Raw genomic sequence first — 18,103 nt, forward strand, 5'->3', positions numbered from 1 at the left:
TCCCCCATTGGACCACCTTCTTCTTGTACGTCATCAATATTTCTCAAGCCCAACATGACAGTTTTCGCCCAATATGGGCAACCAATCAAACGTCGACCTGGCAGTGGGTTGAACAGGTACACATTTCACTCGAAGGCATCGATAGAGAAAGAAAGAAAAAAAGAGACGAACAATGGAAGAGAAAGCATTTCTCTATCAGGAACTTATTGCCGATTCCATTACCAGAAGATAATTTATAACCTGCTCCGGCAAAATGAATAAATGAAGCGCTTAGGCGTGTGGTGGCATTTCACTTACAAAGAGTTCCTTTCTAACGTACCATGAAAGTCCCGTCATTCAAGGATTTGCGAAAGTGATGATTTACAATATGGAACGAGTACTCATTGGCCAGGCTGCTACTGTCTGTGATGAAAGTTGATGAACGAAGAATACAAAGTTACAAAATAAGTGCGAAAGGAATAATGTCAAAATGGATATAAGAGATCAACAGAGGTTCAAAACAGGAATTAATATGAAACTATGAAGTGGCGAAGAAACCTGATGAAATAATCACGAAAAGTATAAATGGGAACGGGGGAGAACATGGAAATTAAATATAAACGACTGGAATAACGTTTGGCCACGAAGATGGAGGTGGCAATGGAAGTATTGCTGTTGTTACCCTAGTGAACGAGCAAATGCTCGCCGTTCTTATCCCTACTGAATGGAGCAAGTGCTCCAAAAACTTGATAAATCATTTGGTACTCAGTTTTATTTACGTGACCTATAGCTACAACGAGTCGGTAGGAACACGTACATTAATGAATCAAATCCTTATATAGGGTGTTTTTTTTAGAGTGATAGAACTTTGAATTGAAATAAAACACATAAAAAAATAAGTTTGAAGCCAATTGTGTTTTCATTTCAAAGACAACTTTCTGACATTTACTTTTTGGAAATAATTTCCGGCATATTTCCACCACGACTATCTGTGATGAACCGGATTCGATCAGTCCAATTTTGAACCAAGTTTTCAAGTAATTGGGAACGTATGTCGTTAATAACACGAGTTATGTTGGCTTCCAAAGCGTCAATTGTTGCTGGTTTATCAGCATAAACCAGAGACTTTAGATATCCCAAAGAAAATAATCCAGTGGCGTTAGGTCCCATGATCTTGTGAGGCCAATTCACTGACAGCACCGATATTTCCGAAGTGCTCTTTACGTTTGGCGAACAGAACATTGATTTTGGAAATATATTTCCACAATTTGTAAACGTTGTTGTGTCGTCAGTCTTTCCATGATCATTTGCCAATACTCACTGATATGAAATGACAAAACAACATGTCATCAAAACAAAACAAATGACAGCTATTCCTATCGAAAGTTCTATCACTCTTAAAAAAACATCCTTTACTTGCATTTTGCTACAATGTGTTTCAAAATACGCGCAACTTTAACTTCCATCCAAAAAAATTTGAAAACCATAAGTGGGTTTTTTGCATCTTGAAGCTTCGTCTCTTGGGATATTTTACACTACTTTACGTTGACAGTTTATCTTGTTTTAATTTCAGATTGTGTTATATTGAGCGTGGCTTTCCTTCAGATTTTGGTTATTCGCGAACATGAGTGATGACATCATGAAGGACGCTCACATGATCAGGCCTGGATTCGAACCAGGGACCCTTGGCGTCGTATCATACTGTGCTAACACTCCACCACGGAGATCGGCTATTCTATTTATTCATTTATTCCTCTATCCCTCCCTAAATTATTATTCTGAAAAAAAAAAATCTCTCCTACTTACCTTATTAATTAGTTTTTAAAGGTTCTTGTATAAAATAAATTGACAATGTAAATAGAGAGTATTAAAAATATATGGTTAGGGTGACGAGACTTCTGAAACACCCTGCGCTATTACTACATCTAATAATATACAATTTCAGTACTCACTCGGCGGATTCTCTCTCCTCTGAGGTCCAAAATCGCCGTCGTCAACCACAACCCTCGCAGGCTGCCGCACCGTCACCCAACTCGGAGAGGACCGAAGGTCGTCACCCCCTGAAGAGGGTTTCCCCGGCGTCAACTTCTCTTGGAGAACCTCCGCCGAAAGAGGTTCCAGTCTCAGAGGAACCTCATCCCCAGCAGGTGGGCCCTGGGCACCACGCTTGGCGGATTCCGGGGGCACTTCGGGTATCCTGACGTCCACGAAGGTGAACCTGGGGGTTCCGGGGTCCGTGGAGGAGGAAGAGGAACTCTTGCTCCGGTCGTCCGAGTAGATGCTTCTCGCTCTCATCCGGAAGTCTCTTCTGGTGCTAGCCACTACATCTGGAAAGATACAAAGAAGGAAGGAATATTATAATAAAATTATATTAGCAGTTTTCAAGTTTCAACAACAAGTTTATGTTACTTTGTTCCTTCGTACGCTTGGGTCATGGTTTGTTTGAGTTTTGGTTTTAAGTAAGGCTAATTGGGACTGGACCTACAGTTTAGAGTGGGATCCGAACCACTATGTGTATCGAAACCGCAACCCCTTGACTGCATGATGACGACGTTACCACTATGTCATGGGGCAAGCCCGTACATAATTATGAAGCATTTGTTTAGTCAATATCGGTTACTATCAGAAATTAGTTTTCATAAGAATAATAGGCGTGTTCATTAGTCCGTTTATATTCTTCGGAAAGAAGAATCCATAACTCACATTATGGAATATTACAAGAACTACATGCATATATTGTATACTATATTTATATTTATCATTATTTAAACATATTCTCAATTTATTAATATTATTGTGTCCTTTAATGTGTCTTATGATTTTTTCAATCGTTTGTAAAATTTATATTTATTGTATGACTTATTATTACATATATAGTTTAAGTGCAGTGTATTCAAATGAATGCAAATGGAAACAACAAGAGATCTCACATATAATATGCACTTCAAGAAGCAGGAGCATTACCGTATCCAGAACTCAGTCAGTATGCACATGAGAGTCAATATATGATGATGATGAGTTGTCTGCCGAAGGCAGGTCTTTTGACCGGAAGGTCGCTGAGCAAGGTGAACCCATGGTGGTTTGCCACTGCCTTCCATGGGATGAGGATGAAATGGACATTTACAAACAACCATGCATGAGCGGGATTCGAACCCAGGACGTCCAGCGTCGCAGCGCGATGTGCTAACCACTCGACCATGGGGTCCGGCTAGTCAATATATAAGAACTAAGAAAATTAGAAGGACATAACATCAGCCTTGGAAGTGAGCTAGTGGGAGTGGCGAGAGGTGGTTGGAGTCCGTTTATATAGATCTCCGCAATATACGTACATACACACACACGCACGATGACACATACATATATGTGTTTGTAGAGGATATTTTTCATGCTCCTACGTCCAGGAGTTTAGGCTGTTAACGTATCAATATTAAAAAGTTTTACCATCCTCTGCCCCGCACCATAGGGGATTAATTTTGGAAAACTGCTTACGTCATAAGAGGAGTACATCCTTAAACTTTCAGTTTTCTAGGTCCACGGGTTTGAGTCAGTGAGTGAGGACAAACTATTTCTCTACGAGTATATGTTATAATATATACATTTAATAGAAAATGTAAAATTAATAACTAAAGTATTTCTGTAAAAAAATGTTACTTGCTGTAAATTTTACTTTACTTCTAAAGAGAGATTTCAGACCGAAGCGACATGTATCACTTGGAAACGAACCTTCAGAAATAAATTCAACCTTTCGCATCGAAGAGACACGACAAGCTGCACGTACCGCTTGTCGCTCGAACCGTGTTGTTTTCTCAGCGCAGTGAACGCTTTCCTACAGAATGGATGGGACCCGTGTCGCTTGTCGCTTCGGTCTGAAAGCATCCTTCGAAGGAAAAGGAAAGAAATTAGATCAATCCGCCCTCTCGTGGCCCGGCACCACCCTTCGCAGTATCCTAGGTCAAGTTATGGATTAATTCATCAAGCGGAGCGAGAGGAACGATAAATCACCGCTCGTGCAGTTAATGGCCGTGGCGAAGGGCCAGGGAGACCGTGACCTACGACCTCCTTACAAAGCAAACCGGGACAATAACGTTGGGCAATTTTTATAGCCCGTCTTTGAGCGGAGAATTTTGGTTCTCGGAAATGATCGTTTCGTGTTGACAGCAACGCCATATTCTCGCAATGCAAATTCAATCGGCGTAAAGGAGCAAGTCCATGCTTCAGTGGAAAAGTTGTCAGATACGATATATATATATATATATATATATATATATATATATATATATATATATATATATATATATATATATATATATATATATACATTACAGTTGAGACTGCTTTATACGTAACTCAGTTCTGCGTAATTCTGTTCTATACGTAAATTACTGTAGGTCCCGGGAAAATACAATTTAAATACGTGCTGATTAAATCTTATTTGTACCAGGAGCGTATATTCTGGGCTAGCTAGGCTATCTGCGAAGCCTGAAGTCTAGAGAATAAAATACAGGAGAATAATCGATCAGAAATTGTAAATAATATTATTCATATCAGTGAGATGATGATGCTGATTCTGGAGTTGGTAACCTGATTTCTTATGAGTTGGCAACCTGATTTCTTATGAGTTGGTAACCTGATTTCTTATAAGTTGGCAACTTGATTTCTTATAAGTTGGCAACCTGATTTTCTATGAGTTGGCAACCTGATTTCTTAGCAGCTGGTAAATTTATGTCTCATAGCCTAGGACCAGTGACATAGTGAGATAGCCCAGATATTGGATTCAGTATACGCTACTGATTTGTACGTAATGCATTTATACGTTATTCGGTGTTATACGTACTAATTCATAAAATACAGTAATCTTTCAAAAGCGGCTCGCATCCCACATAAACGTACAAGTAGGATAACTCGTACAGTTGCGATGCCAGAAATATTTTAGTAAGAGGGCCAAAGGGCTACCCGAAAATTCTAAGAACTTAAAAAAGTTACAACACAGAACATGTAGCAACAATGATACCATGATAATCAAAATATATTTTTAAATATTGTGGAAGCAGGTGCTTTTGAAGGAATGAGGGAGAAGGGAGCTTGAATACTGTAGTATAAGCAGGTCTCTTCGGCCTTGTAATCAAGGGATCACGGGCTCGATCGTAGCGTTCCAACATGAACGCGGGGATCTTAAATAGTGGAAGTACATAGTGAGTGGTTCGGATCACACTTTAAACTGTAGGTCCAGTTCCGATTAGCCTCTCTGTGCATAAAGTGGACTTGAAAACAAAACTCAACAATATGTAGTGTAACTAATATAGTGGCAGGTTAAAATTTCCTGTTCATCCAGGATTTTTTCATTGCTTTATATACAAATAGGCTAATCGGAACATGCTCCACAGCTCTTTTGTTAAGTAAGATCTGAACAATGAAATATGCCTCAACCAGGAATTCAACCTGGAACGCCTTGGCTACAGGACGACAGTGTTATTCGTGAAATGGTCGATCCGTTCAAGCTATGAAAGAAACTTGGGTTTACTGAATGCCAAACCGGCGTTCTCTAAACAAAGAACTGACTGCTCGAACTTTCGCAATATGGAAATTCGACAAACATAACCAACCATGGAACCGATGGGATTGCAAAAGAAGTACCGCTGTTGGAAGATTACAGCGTTCTTAGAGACGGAGTTACTCCCCCATAAAGGATAGTTACAACTCGTAAAAGAGAAAAAAATGGCACCATGCCTTCAAGGTAAAGGGAACGACCGTGTTTGTTTTGAAGTCAAGAGTCCAAACCAGGCCAATCGACAAATCAAACATAATTGAAACTTGGATCTAATTTTGATACGGTAATTGCAGACGCAATCAATTGCGATCATATATGGGCAGGGATATAAATCACACGCGTCAAGTCGAGCAGTTTTTTTTCACTCACTACAGGTGGAGAACGAGCGGTGAAAACATTCACTCCATTTGCCTACCACTGCTGCAAGAACTGAACTGATACAACAGACATGGTGGGACATCCCTTTGAGGTCCAAGAGCTTCCTTTTCATTTGGTAACGCGTGGTCAGCGCATCGATCCCATTGGCTCTTAACCGGTCTTGAAACCCCCCTATCTTTGGTTCACCATCCCTAAAAAAGATTAAATGCAAGAAAGGATTGCAATGCAAAGGACTAGCATGACAACATAAATATCCCGTTAAGATCCTCCTAGGCACGACAGTGGTTTTTACTTAAGCGCAGCGAAATACTATGCACTCCAGTTATACGGGTAGCGTATTTACAAACCCTATAGTGCTACAGAATCTCCAGCGATATGTGGCTTCTGATTGGCTCTCATTCCGGAAGTTAATACAGTGTTCCTTCAAGGTAACGCTAGATGGCAGGGTTCAAATTGACAATGTTTATTTAAGAGATCCATCCCAACAAGATAAGAAAGCCCTTCAAACAGGTTAATTTTGAGCACATTTTTTTTAAAAATAAGGTTTTGAAAGAAAATCAGAACTCTGATTGAAGTTAGTGGTTTTCTTATTTTAAGTCACATCAGTGCAAACATTACTTATGCACAGTCTCATTTATTGTATGTTTTCAATGTCACGTCCATTGTTGATTATACAGAAATTGATTTATTTAGTATATTCCAAGATATGAAATGTCGCCTTTAATGCAGTAATCAATCACTTCGTATATGCTACAAGCGCTTTCAGAGATATCAACATTATTATTCACGATTAGCTTGTATTGATTTTTATAACCTGAAAACGATTTTAAAAAAAATAAAATTGCCATACAAATGCATAATTTCGACAATTTCATTATAAATTTTATTTCTAAATAATCAGGAGTCTGCTCTTTCCATACTTATGCTGTAAAAAGACAAACAAGGAACGACGTACAAGGAACACAAACTCTTCCAGTACGCAGTCAATAAGAGAGAGTTATGTACCTCTGGTTCTGCAGCACTCTAGGGTTTGTAAATACGCATACGGGTACCATATTGCCCAGATATTTGGAAATAAATTACTGGAATATGTGTACCGGATTTATTTTCAAAAACCACTGTATGAAAATATAGCTACATACGTTATAGGGTTCGAAGAAACCATATCCACAACCCGTTGTCAAGAGCAGGAGGGTGTCTTTAGGTGCACGTGAAAGTCGAATGAACCTTTCAGATCGTTGTAGATCGGGGTTTTTGGTGAAAGTGAGATTCTATACCGATGCCTGTACAAAGCCTTATACAGCTGATTATGGGTTTAGAGGAAGTAAAGGTTAAGATCAAGATACGTTCCATGCACCTCAAGAACCCGACACACCCAACAAACCGAAGAACAGTACGTGAATGAAAATAACAGCTTTAGACTTCGGTAATTGTAATCCTGCAAGTAAACCAAAACTATGGGTTACAATGGAAATTTCAGAAATGTGACGCTGCTTTCTCTGTTTGTTATCAGGTGTGTCACTGAAGAGACATGCCTTGGAAGACTGAAAGCCAGACGAAGAATAAAGAATTGGAATCCTATGCTACAGAACAGATAGGCTGGTCTATAGTTTATGCATGCACATTGGACGGAAAGAAATAAAAAAAAAAAAAAATAGTGTTCGGAGGAGGTTCACGCTACATTTTGGTTTAACCTCAGTGGTGTTAAAATGGATTTGATTGCAGCTGTTTATCTGGGTTATTTTAACACCTCCTAGGACTGTCTGTGTCGGTTAACACCAAATTCCTTTACAGGAATGAAAGTAACACTTTACTTACTTGTAAAGGGTGTTTCATAAAGTGCGTAGGTTCTAAATCGTATTTTTTTGTTTGAAGGTTGACAACACTGTTCTTATCATTTTCGTTAGCTCTTATCATTCCGATTATTAATTGAGCAATTGTTTTTGTTTCTTTTTCAGATGTTCAGTTGAGTTGCCATGGAGCGGTTCTCTATCGACTAACACGTCGTTATTTTGAAAACACATTACAGAAAGGGGGAGTGCTCTGCAGAGACAGTTCGTAAACTGTCGACTATGCGGTAGGTATGCATTGTTTGCTTAACGGATGTTTATTCCCGACACCCCGACAACAATAGAAAAGTACGGGAAATCACATATTCACGGTATCCAGTTCATCCAGAGCAGGCCACTCCCCGTTTCTGTAATGTGTTTCAAAATAACGACGCGTTGCTCGATAGTGAACCGCTCCATGGCAACTCAACTGAACATCTAAAGAAAAAAATGCTCAATTAACAATCGGAATGATAAGAGATAACGAAAATGATAAGAACAGTGTTGCCAACCTTCAAACAAAAAAAAATGACGCGATTTAAAACCTGCGCACTTTATGGAACACCCTTTATAATACAGAAAATACTTGATAAATAAAGGGGTGGGTGGGTGTTTTGTAGCTTCCGCTACCCTACTTTCAAAAGGAGACGCTATTGACATAGTGTTTGTATGTTTTGTTATATAGCGCCCCCTTACTTCTGTCGCTTTTTGCTAATCGAGACGATGAGGGTGAGTGATGATATGATGAAATACTTCGTTGTGAAAGACAGCTTCAGAACACTGCCAATAAGTCGAACCATGACCTCCGAAAAATAATGCTTTCGAAAAGGTGTTCTCGCGACAGACCAATTCTCTTCCAAGTTATTATTATTTTATTAAAATAAAGCTGTCGCTGCGAAATTTCGTGAAGAAACTGCAGACTTTCGCAAAAAGGAAGTGAAAGCTGTTTGTAGCTGCATTAGGTCAAAAAGCACAATGGGAAATGTTGCATATGTAACTAAAAATCTACCATTTGTATGCGACTCGTCTTCCTGTTTCTTTCCGTAATATTTTTCCTAGTTACGCCTGGTCATTCACGTAACATGAAAGATGTACCAAAAACATAAAAGTCTACGTAGTGGACAGGAGAAATTACTTCCCAGTTCCTCAAGACATCTGCTTTTCACTGCGTAGGCACGCATGTCATGTTCACATCACATTTTTTTTAACACGGTGCTGGTGACTACACTCGGAGACACGACATTATGCGGCCATATTCTTTCGCAGGTTAACGTTAATGTATATTCTCCCTTTTTGCAGTCCACCTTTAGCAAACGTTAATCAGAAATGGCTCAATATTTGTTGGAAAGATCATGAATGACAGCGGTCTATTTCCCTTTGGGGATGGTACACATTTCAAGCCGGCAACGCTGCATGGTGAATGTGTGTTCGATCTACGAATCTTTGCCTTCACTTGCGTTGACTTCCAATGGGATTACCCAGGCTAGTAGACGTATGCACAAATCAGAAGAAATTATAGGTACACAGACGATTGTGACATCTATGCTTCTACCAGTAATACGTGTAATATTAATGACTCCCACGTAGCCAAATAGTTGGCGTTCTCGCCCTTAGTGCGAGCGGCCCCGGGTTCGAAACCAAGTGGGGGTCCTCAAAATTTCCGTGTTAATCCAGCATCGTGAGGAAAATTGGTCCGCTACTTCAAAGTAGTAGCGGGCTACGTACTCGAAAGCCACAAAACAGCGGCGATGGGACACGTTGCCTTGACTAAGCGTCACCAAATGAAAAATCCGCTTGCCCCTATAACTTCGAGTGCTGCCTCGCCATGGAGTACTTAGTAATAATAATTAAGGATACATGTGGTACATAGCTTGTTTCAGCATAAATTTGTATGTATTTGTTACATGCGCGCGCGCGCGAATGTATGTATATAAGCAACGGATTGCGGTAAAGCTTGGTATAGAGACTATGGAGACCATGGGGGAAGCGAATGCTGACGAAGAAAAAATAGTTTAAATTCTCACCCCCAGGTTCAAATGTGGCACTGAAATCTGATGCACAGTGAAGAACATACAGGGACTCCAGGGGGCTCTGAGTAGGGAAATTTAATTCTAAGCGCCACATTTGCACCTGGTGGTGAAACTTTCAACTATTGTTTCGTCAACATTCACTTCTCCATTGTCTCCATAGCCTCGATACCAAGTCTCAGCGCAAACCGTCGCTTCGAACGAGCTCCGAAGGGCTCTCAGCAGGGAAATTTAATTCTAAGCGCCACATTTCCACCTGGTGGTGAAAATGTCAACTATTGTTTTCGTCAACATTCACTTTTCCATGGTCTCCATAGCCTCCATGCCAAGTCTCAGCGCAATCCGTCGCTTCGAACGGGCACCAGAGGGCTCTGAGGAGCGGAAGTTTAATTGTGGCCACCTGGTACTATTCCTTAATATTTTTATTTTAATTTTTCATTGAGTTGGTGTTTTAAGTCTACTTTATGCACAGTGAGGCTAATGGGGACTGGACCTACAGTTTAAAGTGGGATCCGAACCACCGTGTTCCTTAATAAAAATCTTGAGTTAAGAACTTCAGTTGATCGTTCATCCAAGTTCTTCTGGATTCAGTCGATTAAGACAATTAGCGCCATCTGTTGGGCTAATATTAATTTAAAATACCATTGATTACTGATGCAACTTCTTTCCATCTTTCAACTGCAAGTGGTGCAAGATACGGACTGGCAACTCACGTTGTTGCAAGAAGAGGACCGTCTGGCACTTAACGTGTGGATCAATTTAACTGAAATCTCGAGACATGCTCAACTGCTGGGTACATTGCAACAAGACGACGTGGAAAAGTGCAACAAAGAAATGCCGATGCTCACCCGAATCAACACTTGCCGAAACCGGTTGCACACAATTAGAATTCTCTCACGCAACCACACACTTCCTTACGTTTCATGCTCGCCTAATTGCAATGCACGAGAGGGGAAAATTTCTGAGCGATTTGACAGGTGGTTGTTTACTTCGGTTATGTGCATCAATCTTCTAAGAATTTTACAAATAGTTTTTGCTTATGTTTACATATCTTATTACTTGCCTGGAACCTTTCTTCCGGTCTGATTGTGGCATGCATGTCATGAATTAGGGAGGGCATGTACGGGGAAGGGAGGGAGGTCCAGTCATTTCACGGATGTAGTTCATTATATGGAGTCTGCAGTCACCGAAACTTGGGCTGTAACTATCAATGGAATTGTTACAACCCAGAAGTGTCCGTGACTGTACATTGTTATTGAATTTTCGTTGTAGCTAATCAGTGGTGATTTATTCATTCTAGTTTTTTCGACTTTTAACCACTGTTATTTTTTAAAAGAGATTTACCTACGTTTCGGAGGCTGAATCTGCCTCCGTCTTCAGGGTAGCGTGTAGTCTGTTAGGTCACATAAATAGTTGCCTAGGAGGATTATTCTTGGTGGCCTAGGCTCCATCGCGTCTGTCGGTCACAAGGACCTCTATATACAAAAAAATGCCAGGTAAGATTATGAGGGGCCCAAAGTGTACATGAGATCTCACGCATAATCTCTATAGACTATTCATACACATTGTACACCAACCCCGATTTAAGTCAACATGCAATCCGGGGCGGTCCAGTACCCGGAGATCAAGGCGGAAACCTAACGGTGCCACACGAAGCCTTGATCGTGACCTTGACGTGGTCATCTGACAAAGTGGAGCCTGGGCCACTCATAATCTTACCTGGCATTTTTTTGTATATAGAGGTCCTTGTGACCCACAGACGCGATGGAGCCTAGGCCACCAAGAATAATCATCCTAGGCAACCATTTATGTGACCTAACAGACTACACGCTACCCTAAAGACGGAGGCAGATTCAGCCTCCGAAACGTAGGTAAATCTCTTTTAAAAAATAACAGTGGTTAAAAGTTCAAAAAACTAGAATGACTGTTATTGATATTACACACTAGAGTGCTGAAGGAAGAAGATTTCGCTCGAGCGCCAAATAGTTCGAACGGACGACGCTAGAGAGCGTGTGGAATTAAAAAGCTTCTTCACTCGAGCGAAGAACGCTCGAACAGGCAAAACGAGCGGTGTACACTGGAAGCCAAGTATACATGCACGTATTACCGTAATTTGTCTGTCGTAGTGGGCCCTCAAATATATATCGTGAAGTGAAAGACGCAGTGAGTGATATTGAAACTTCCGTACAGATAGTTTTTATCTCCATGTTAAAATGTAGTTCAGTCTATCTTACATATCTTATGCAGTGATATATGGAAATGAAATAGATGATTGTCGGCTAAAACTGCCAGGACGGATATTTTACAAATATGTATGTACGATTATTGTCGCATTAAAGTGATATTTCACTGTAAACGCTCGAGCGTGGGAGACTCGAGCGAATAAGTGAAAGAAAGAAAAACACACACACATTAATGGCGTAAAGTTCAAATTCTGCGATAACGGCACCAATAAAAATGGTAGTTTCAGCATTCAGTAACGACTTTCTTCTACAGATTCTCGAGGAAATTATTTCCAAATTTCAAGACCAAGTTTTTACCTTATTTTGAGACAGTTTGTGCAAAAATGCGGCGAACATCTTATTCTCAAACATTGTACTCTTGTTTCACAGAACATCCCGATTAACCTCTCTCTGCATAAAGTGGACTTAAAACAACAACCAACAAAGGCTGTTTTTCGCCGTTCAGTCCACTTCGACATGCGCACTTTTGGTTGCGCGTACAGCATCTAAACGGTATTCCACCTCGCGTAGCATTGGTTATTCTGGCCTTTACATCATCAAACTTAATAACAGGGATTTGGTACACTTTGACCTTGATACAACCCACAAAAAAAAGTTCAGGGGTGTAATATCAGGAGACCTAGGAGGCCAGGCAATTGTACCACCTCTACCAACCCAACGTGCTGGAAACGTTGCGTTCAAAATATCGATCACAATCCTAACGCAATGTGGTGATGCGTCATCTTGCTGAAAAATCTGAGTGCATCATCATGTATGTCAATTACAATTCTTGTTATTGGAGTGTAAAGTTGTAAACATGTAACCATCTATGACCTTCAATTTAACATTATGCACATTAAAACATAGACAAAATAAATAAAAAAATAGAATGGTGTAGTTACGTAAAGGGAACTTCCGTAAGAAATTACTAAGACCGTATCTACCGGAGCACACTTTCTGTTTTTTCATTACAAGCACAAATTTAATGCTTTTCCAGTCTTCAGGAAGCAGTGAATCGCCGAGTTCTGAGATACGCCAGAACTGTGGAGCAAATTACCTTGCAAAAATAGGCGTGAGTGTTGCTCTACCCAAGGCGCAGCACGATTTTCATGCAAAAATTGCTTTATCGCTTGTTAACTACTTCAGGCAATTATGATACTAAGGAAGAGCACGCGACGGACACGAACATTCAACAAAAAACAAGTCTGGTAAATGCAAAATCAGATTTTCCAAAGAAAAATAAAGATTAGACACATGAAACTTCATAGTTTCAAGTATTTACATATTAGAACGCAAAAGTGTTTACTGGTCGAAATATCTTATGGTTTTCTTTATTGTTTGAGTTGGGTTTTGAGTCCACTTTATGCACATGGCTAATCGGGACTGGACCTACAGTTTAAAGTGGGGATCCGATCCACTAAGCCATGTACCTCCATCGCGTATCGAACCCGGGACCCCCTCGATTACAAGACGACGACGTTACCACTAGGCCATTATGGAGGTCCCGGTATTGTTTGGAGAGCGTCAGTACTTCATTAAAGTTAAGTATAATCCATTTAATATCCACTCTATAGCCAAGAGGATAAAGTAAACAGTGGAACATTCTGCTGGATCTAGTGTATATCCTGAAGCCATAATTTTAGCTGGGGTTGTACAGTAAGTCCCATGGACTTCCAATGGAATTGTTACAACAAAGAAGTGTCGGTGACTGTACTAACCGCCGCAAAACTGATATTGCATTTGCAAAGTAACCTGGGGCAAGAAAATGAACACAATTTAAATTTGAGAAGAAAGGGGAGAGGGGTCATTTTATGTCGAATCAATGTAAACCAATGTAGACAAACATTAGAATTTCGGCACCCGCCTATGTATAGCTACTGTTATTTTCTTTCTTTACGTTGCTTTCTCGCATACTGAGATCTATCGCGACGGTAAGGATAAATGCTTAGATTACATTGACGAGGAGGTAATCACAAACATCACATGAACAAGACCGTTTTTTTCTTACTAAGTTCACCATAAAACATTTTCATAACAATAATCCAATGTGATTACTTTTATGTAATTTTTATGCAACGTATTATTCATATTCATATTCATCAAACGAATCATTTATCGGGATAAGCATTCCACTTGTAGGTATTTTATTTATATGATGAACATATGAACATGATCTTACTCTACAGGTGTTAACCCTGCAGAAAGAACACTCCATGTTTTAGCTGACAGATAAAGTGTTCGATGATTATTTATGCAGACTTTTCCCAGTTTTCTAGCGCAATGAGAACCTTGTATCAACTTCCGTGCAAGAAGCTGATTCCGGAGCAAAGTATTTGCATAATAGAGGCTGAGTGGCCCAAATTGATTTTTTCTGCTCTCGGCACAATGAGAGGACCTCAATATCAATCAATAGCATGCTCTTAGCTCCATTGTTGCAAATTCAACAGGACAACGAGGGCGAAGTGAAAACCGTCGGCCAATATAAAGAATAAAAGTGTAGAGAAAGGCCCGCGGCTGTTAACGGTACAGAAAAGGGTGGGAGAGACAGTCGTGGAAAGTGAAAAGTCCCAATGGCAGCGTTCGTTTTTGAAGAGTAAGCTCTGCGTATGTAGAGTACGCGGGAGTTCTCCCTTCCTGCTCCGCCAACAGATCACTTGTCACGACCGCGGCTTTCTTTGAAGTAGCCACGCCTACTCCGCGAGACGTACGAGTGAGTGTGTGCACTAGGGAAGATCCGGATATCTGGGATGTCCAGTATGTGTGCAGTATCCCTACAGTTTCATCGTTCATCCGTTTTACGGGCTATTCTTATTTTATTCGTCATGTTCGCATTTCACTGTACGGATTTGACCAGATATCAGGATTATCCGTTGCATCCGAAACGAATATTGGACAATTTGAAATCCGCATATCCTTTATCCGGATTGTGTGGCATCCCTAGTTTGCACTGAAGGCTGGAAGTGCTATTTTCCCGGTTGATGTCGGTAATTTTTTTGGTGAGGCATCACTTCCCCAATGGGGTAGTGGTAAAGGCTCTCTTTTTGATCTACGGGTCCCGAGTGCGAATCCAGATTCGGATCCTGTTTTAAACTGTAGGTACCATCTGGAGCGTCTATCCGTGCATAAAGTGGATTTATGGCAAAATGCTGCGTAGCGGTACCTACACTCTTATCCAGGGAAAGTGTGGAGCAAGGCCGCGCAAAACGGCAAAGAAGGGGAGACAGCGAATGGGCGGAGTAAAGCGGTTCGATGCGGCTGCATCCGCGCTTCCCTCTCCATGCACTCACTTCGCCTCTCACGCGTTCAATTCAATGGTCTTTATTCTTGGGCGAGGTTCAGCAAATGCTGATCTACCACCTAACCCAACAAAGAAATATGTAGCAGAGTACCTGGGTACAATTATTATACATGAAGATTATAAGACACTACATAAGTAAAATAACATTAAAAAAAACTATAAAAAAACTACTACTACACAAAGAAAATCACAAAAGAAAACAGATGACAAAATATATACAGTGCGTGTGTGCTAATAAATGAAAAGATAATAATATACATGTATTATTACTTACTTTCGGTGCAGTTTTTTTTTCAATAATTCACAGGAAACAGTTTTTAAGTATATGTGATCTTACTTTGCATCTGATCATCAATCAGTGAATCAAATACTGGCCTACGAAAGTGTTTGTAGTTCAGTAGTTTTATTTCGTTCGGGAGTGCATTCCAGATTTTAGGTGCCATGTAACTGAATGAAGATTGCGAAACAGAAGTTCTGCAGCGAGGTATATGGAGATTAGCGGCGCTTCTGGTGGAGTATGAGTGCGTTTCACTCCTGGCTTTAAGCTTCACACTCAGATAGTCCGGGATGTTTTTATTTATAACATTACAAGTAATGCAGGTCATGTGCAGTTCACTCCGTCTTGCCATGTGCTGATTAAGCACAGGGAGAACGTGTTCGTGATGTTTTAATCTGTAGACACACCTCATTCATGCATTTTGGACTTTCTGAATTTTGCCTGAGAGCCTTTTTGTGATTCTTGGCCCGTAAACAACATCGCAATAATCGAAAAGAGGATATATTAAAGATTGGACCAAATTTAATTTAATTTTGGGTGAAATAAAGTCAACAAGCGTGTAAAGGCTCTTTAGTCGAACCCTCTCGAGCCACTACTTGCGCAGAGAACTTATTCGTTTGCTCCAGATATTCCCTAGCCAGACTGTAGAGTTCGTATTGAGAAGGGAGAAAGAGGGAGTCGAACGGGAAAAGACAATAAGCTGGAAAGGATAAACGTCGCGATACCCAGTAAAGTTTGTGTGTCCTATTTAAATTAATAACATTGTCATATTGTAAATATCTAAAAAAAAAATATAGCATTACTGCGTTATATTTATTACCTAAAAACAAGAATGCTACCCCCCCTGCACACTGCAACATGTAGTGAAAGCATATGAAAGGATGTGGTCAGCATCACGCTCCGGCCACCTTTACTCGCCAGGGTTACTTCCAGGTGCCCATTTATTGGAGATTGGAGCCGCTTACACATTGCTGGAAAAATTCGTACGTTAAATCACCATCCCGGGAATCGAATCCGGGTCTTCCGCGCGGCAGTCAGACGCCCTATCGACTGAACCACAAAATGTAAATTTGTAGGATCTGTTAATGATAGGTTATGGAAGGCGCCTAGTAAAATCTTTTACCGTGTACAGGAGCGTTTTGACACGCGGAAATCGGCAAAAAAGGAGGGGGGGGGGGCAGGCACCGAAACTTTGTCTAATCTAGATACCATTCCTACCAGATGGTCATCTAGAAAATCTAATACTCCTACTGAAAAAAAAAGAACAAAGAAAGAAAAATGTATAAGTTACATTAAAACTACAGCACAAGTTTCCGGTCTATTACAAAAAGAACTAGAGTGGAACGAAGTGGGCGATAATGTTCTCAGCACAAAAAAATACTCCAATGTATTTTACATATCCTCCAGGCCATTATAAATCAGAACTTAAACATTTAATTTACAAGCATTCCGTTCGTATAACACACAAATAAGATTTTAGTCAGGAACGATTATGAGTACTACGAACAGGTGTAAACTGGACCTGCCTGATCTGTATTTGCTAACATTACATCGAGTTAATATATGGCGTTGCGTGTGGTTTTAACGGGGAAAACCTGCGACATAAAATCACAACTGCAAAACGATTCAATGTGAGAAGGCAAACTTTAAAACCAGACACAGAAGGAACAGTTTGCTGTAAGCTTACATACCACGATTCGCAAATATACCGGGTGATCCGTTTGCGATGTCATAAAAGTAAAGTGTTATATACCAGAAACCATTCAAATGTATTGTCTGTTAATGGTACATACATGTGTAGGAGAGTTACAGTTTTTGTATCCCAGCATATTAGCACTCAACAGGTCCGCCATTGCGGACACGGCACAGTTCATACCGCGCCACGTGGCGTGCAGCATTTCTGGAGTGATCTGTTGAAAAGCTGATACCGCTTTGAACGGATATCGTTACTCTAAACGATTTTCACCGTTACCAATTCCGATGCTTGAAACTTATTATAACAGTTACAAGTCGTTCAAAATATCGATTAATAAGAACGTCTAAAAAAGAGGAGACATTTTGAAACGGAGGTATAGAGAAGAGAATAATAGTTGAAAGAGATTTAATCATGGAATGAACAGTGCATTTGCAGACGGTGCCATTTATTACATGCCGCTGAAGAGATAGGTAGGTATATGACTTGAAGATGACGACCAATATTCCTGAAGCCGGCGAGGGACATCCTACATAACTCGACGTTGACATGGCCACAGGAAACTGGGCGATTGTTTAGTTGTAGCAAGTCGAGTCGAACCTACCCATCTCTTCAGCGGCATGTAACGTAATGAATGGCATCCTTTGTACTGTTCATTTCCATGATCAAATTTCTTACAACTATCTTTCTCTTCTCTAAACCTCAGTTTCAAAATGTCCAGTCTTTTTGAGACACCCCTTATTAATGGGCTAGTATTTCACTTCAATTAGAAGCATCACTTTACCAAAAATTGCATTAGAATGTAAAAATACCTGCCAGGTCATCGAAAAATACAGTTCGTTACGGAATTAT

The 18,103-nt window shown here is 40.3% G+C and overlaps 1 protein-coding gene across 4 annotated transcripts in view; it reads right to left on the reverse strand.

The window, feature by feature from the left end:
- Positions 1–18,103, reverse strand: part of LOC146005271 (uncharacterized) — a 544,895-nt gene that overhangs the window by 186,784 nt on the left and 340,008 nt on the right. For all 4 annotated transcript variants that reach the window (XM_083144386.1, XM_083144385.1, XM_083144388.1 and 1 more), the window contains one exon: positions 1,932–2,306. In XM_083144386.1, the coding sequence (XP_083000512.1) occupies positions 1,932–2,306 (375 nt within the window). The remainder of the gene's footprint in view (positions 1–1,931; positions 2,307–18,103) is intronic.

This window comes from Lepisma saccharinum, chromosome 23 (assembly GCF_977018435.1).
Source record: "Lepisma saccharinum chromosome 23, izLepSacc3.1, whole genome shotgun sequence".
Taxonomy (NCBI): Eukaryota; Metazoa; Arthropoda; class Insecta; order Zygentoma; family Lepismatidae; genus Lepisma; species Lepisma saccharinum.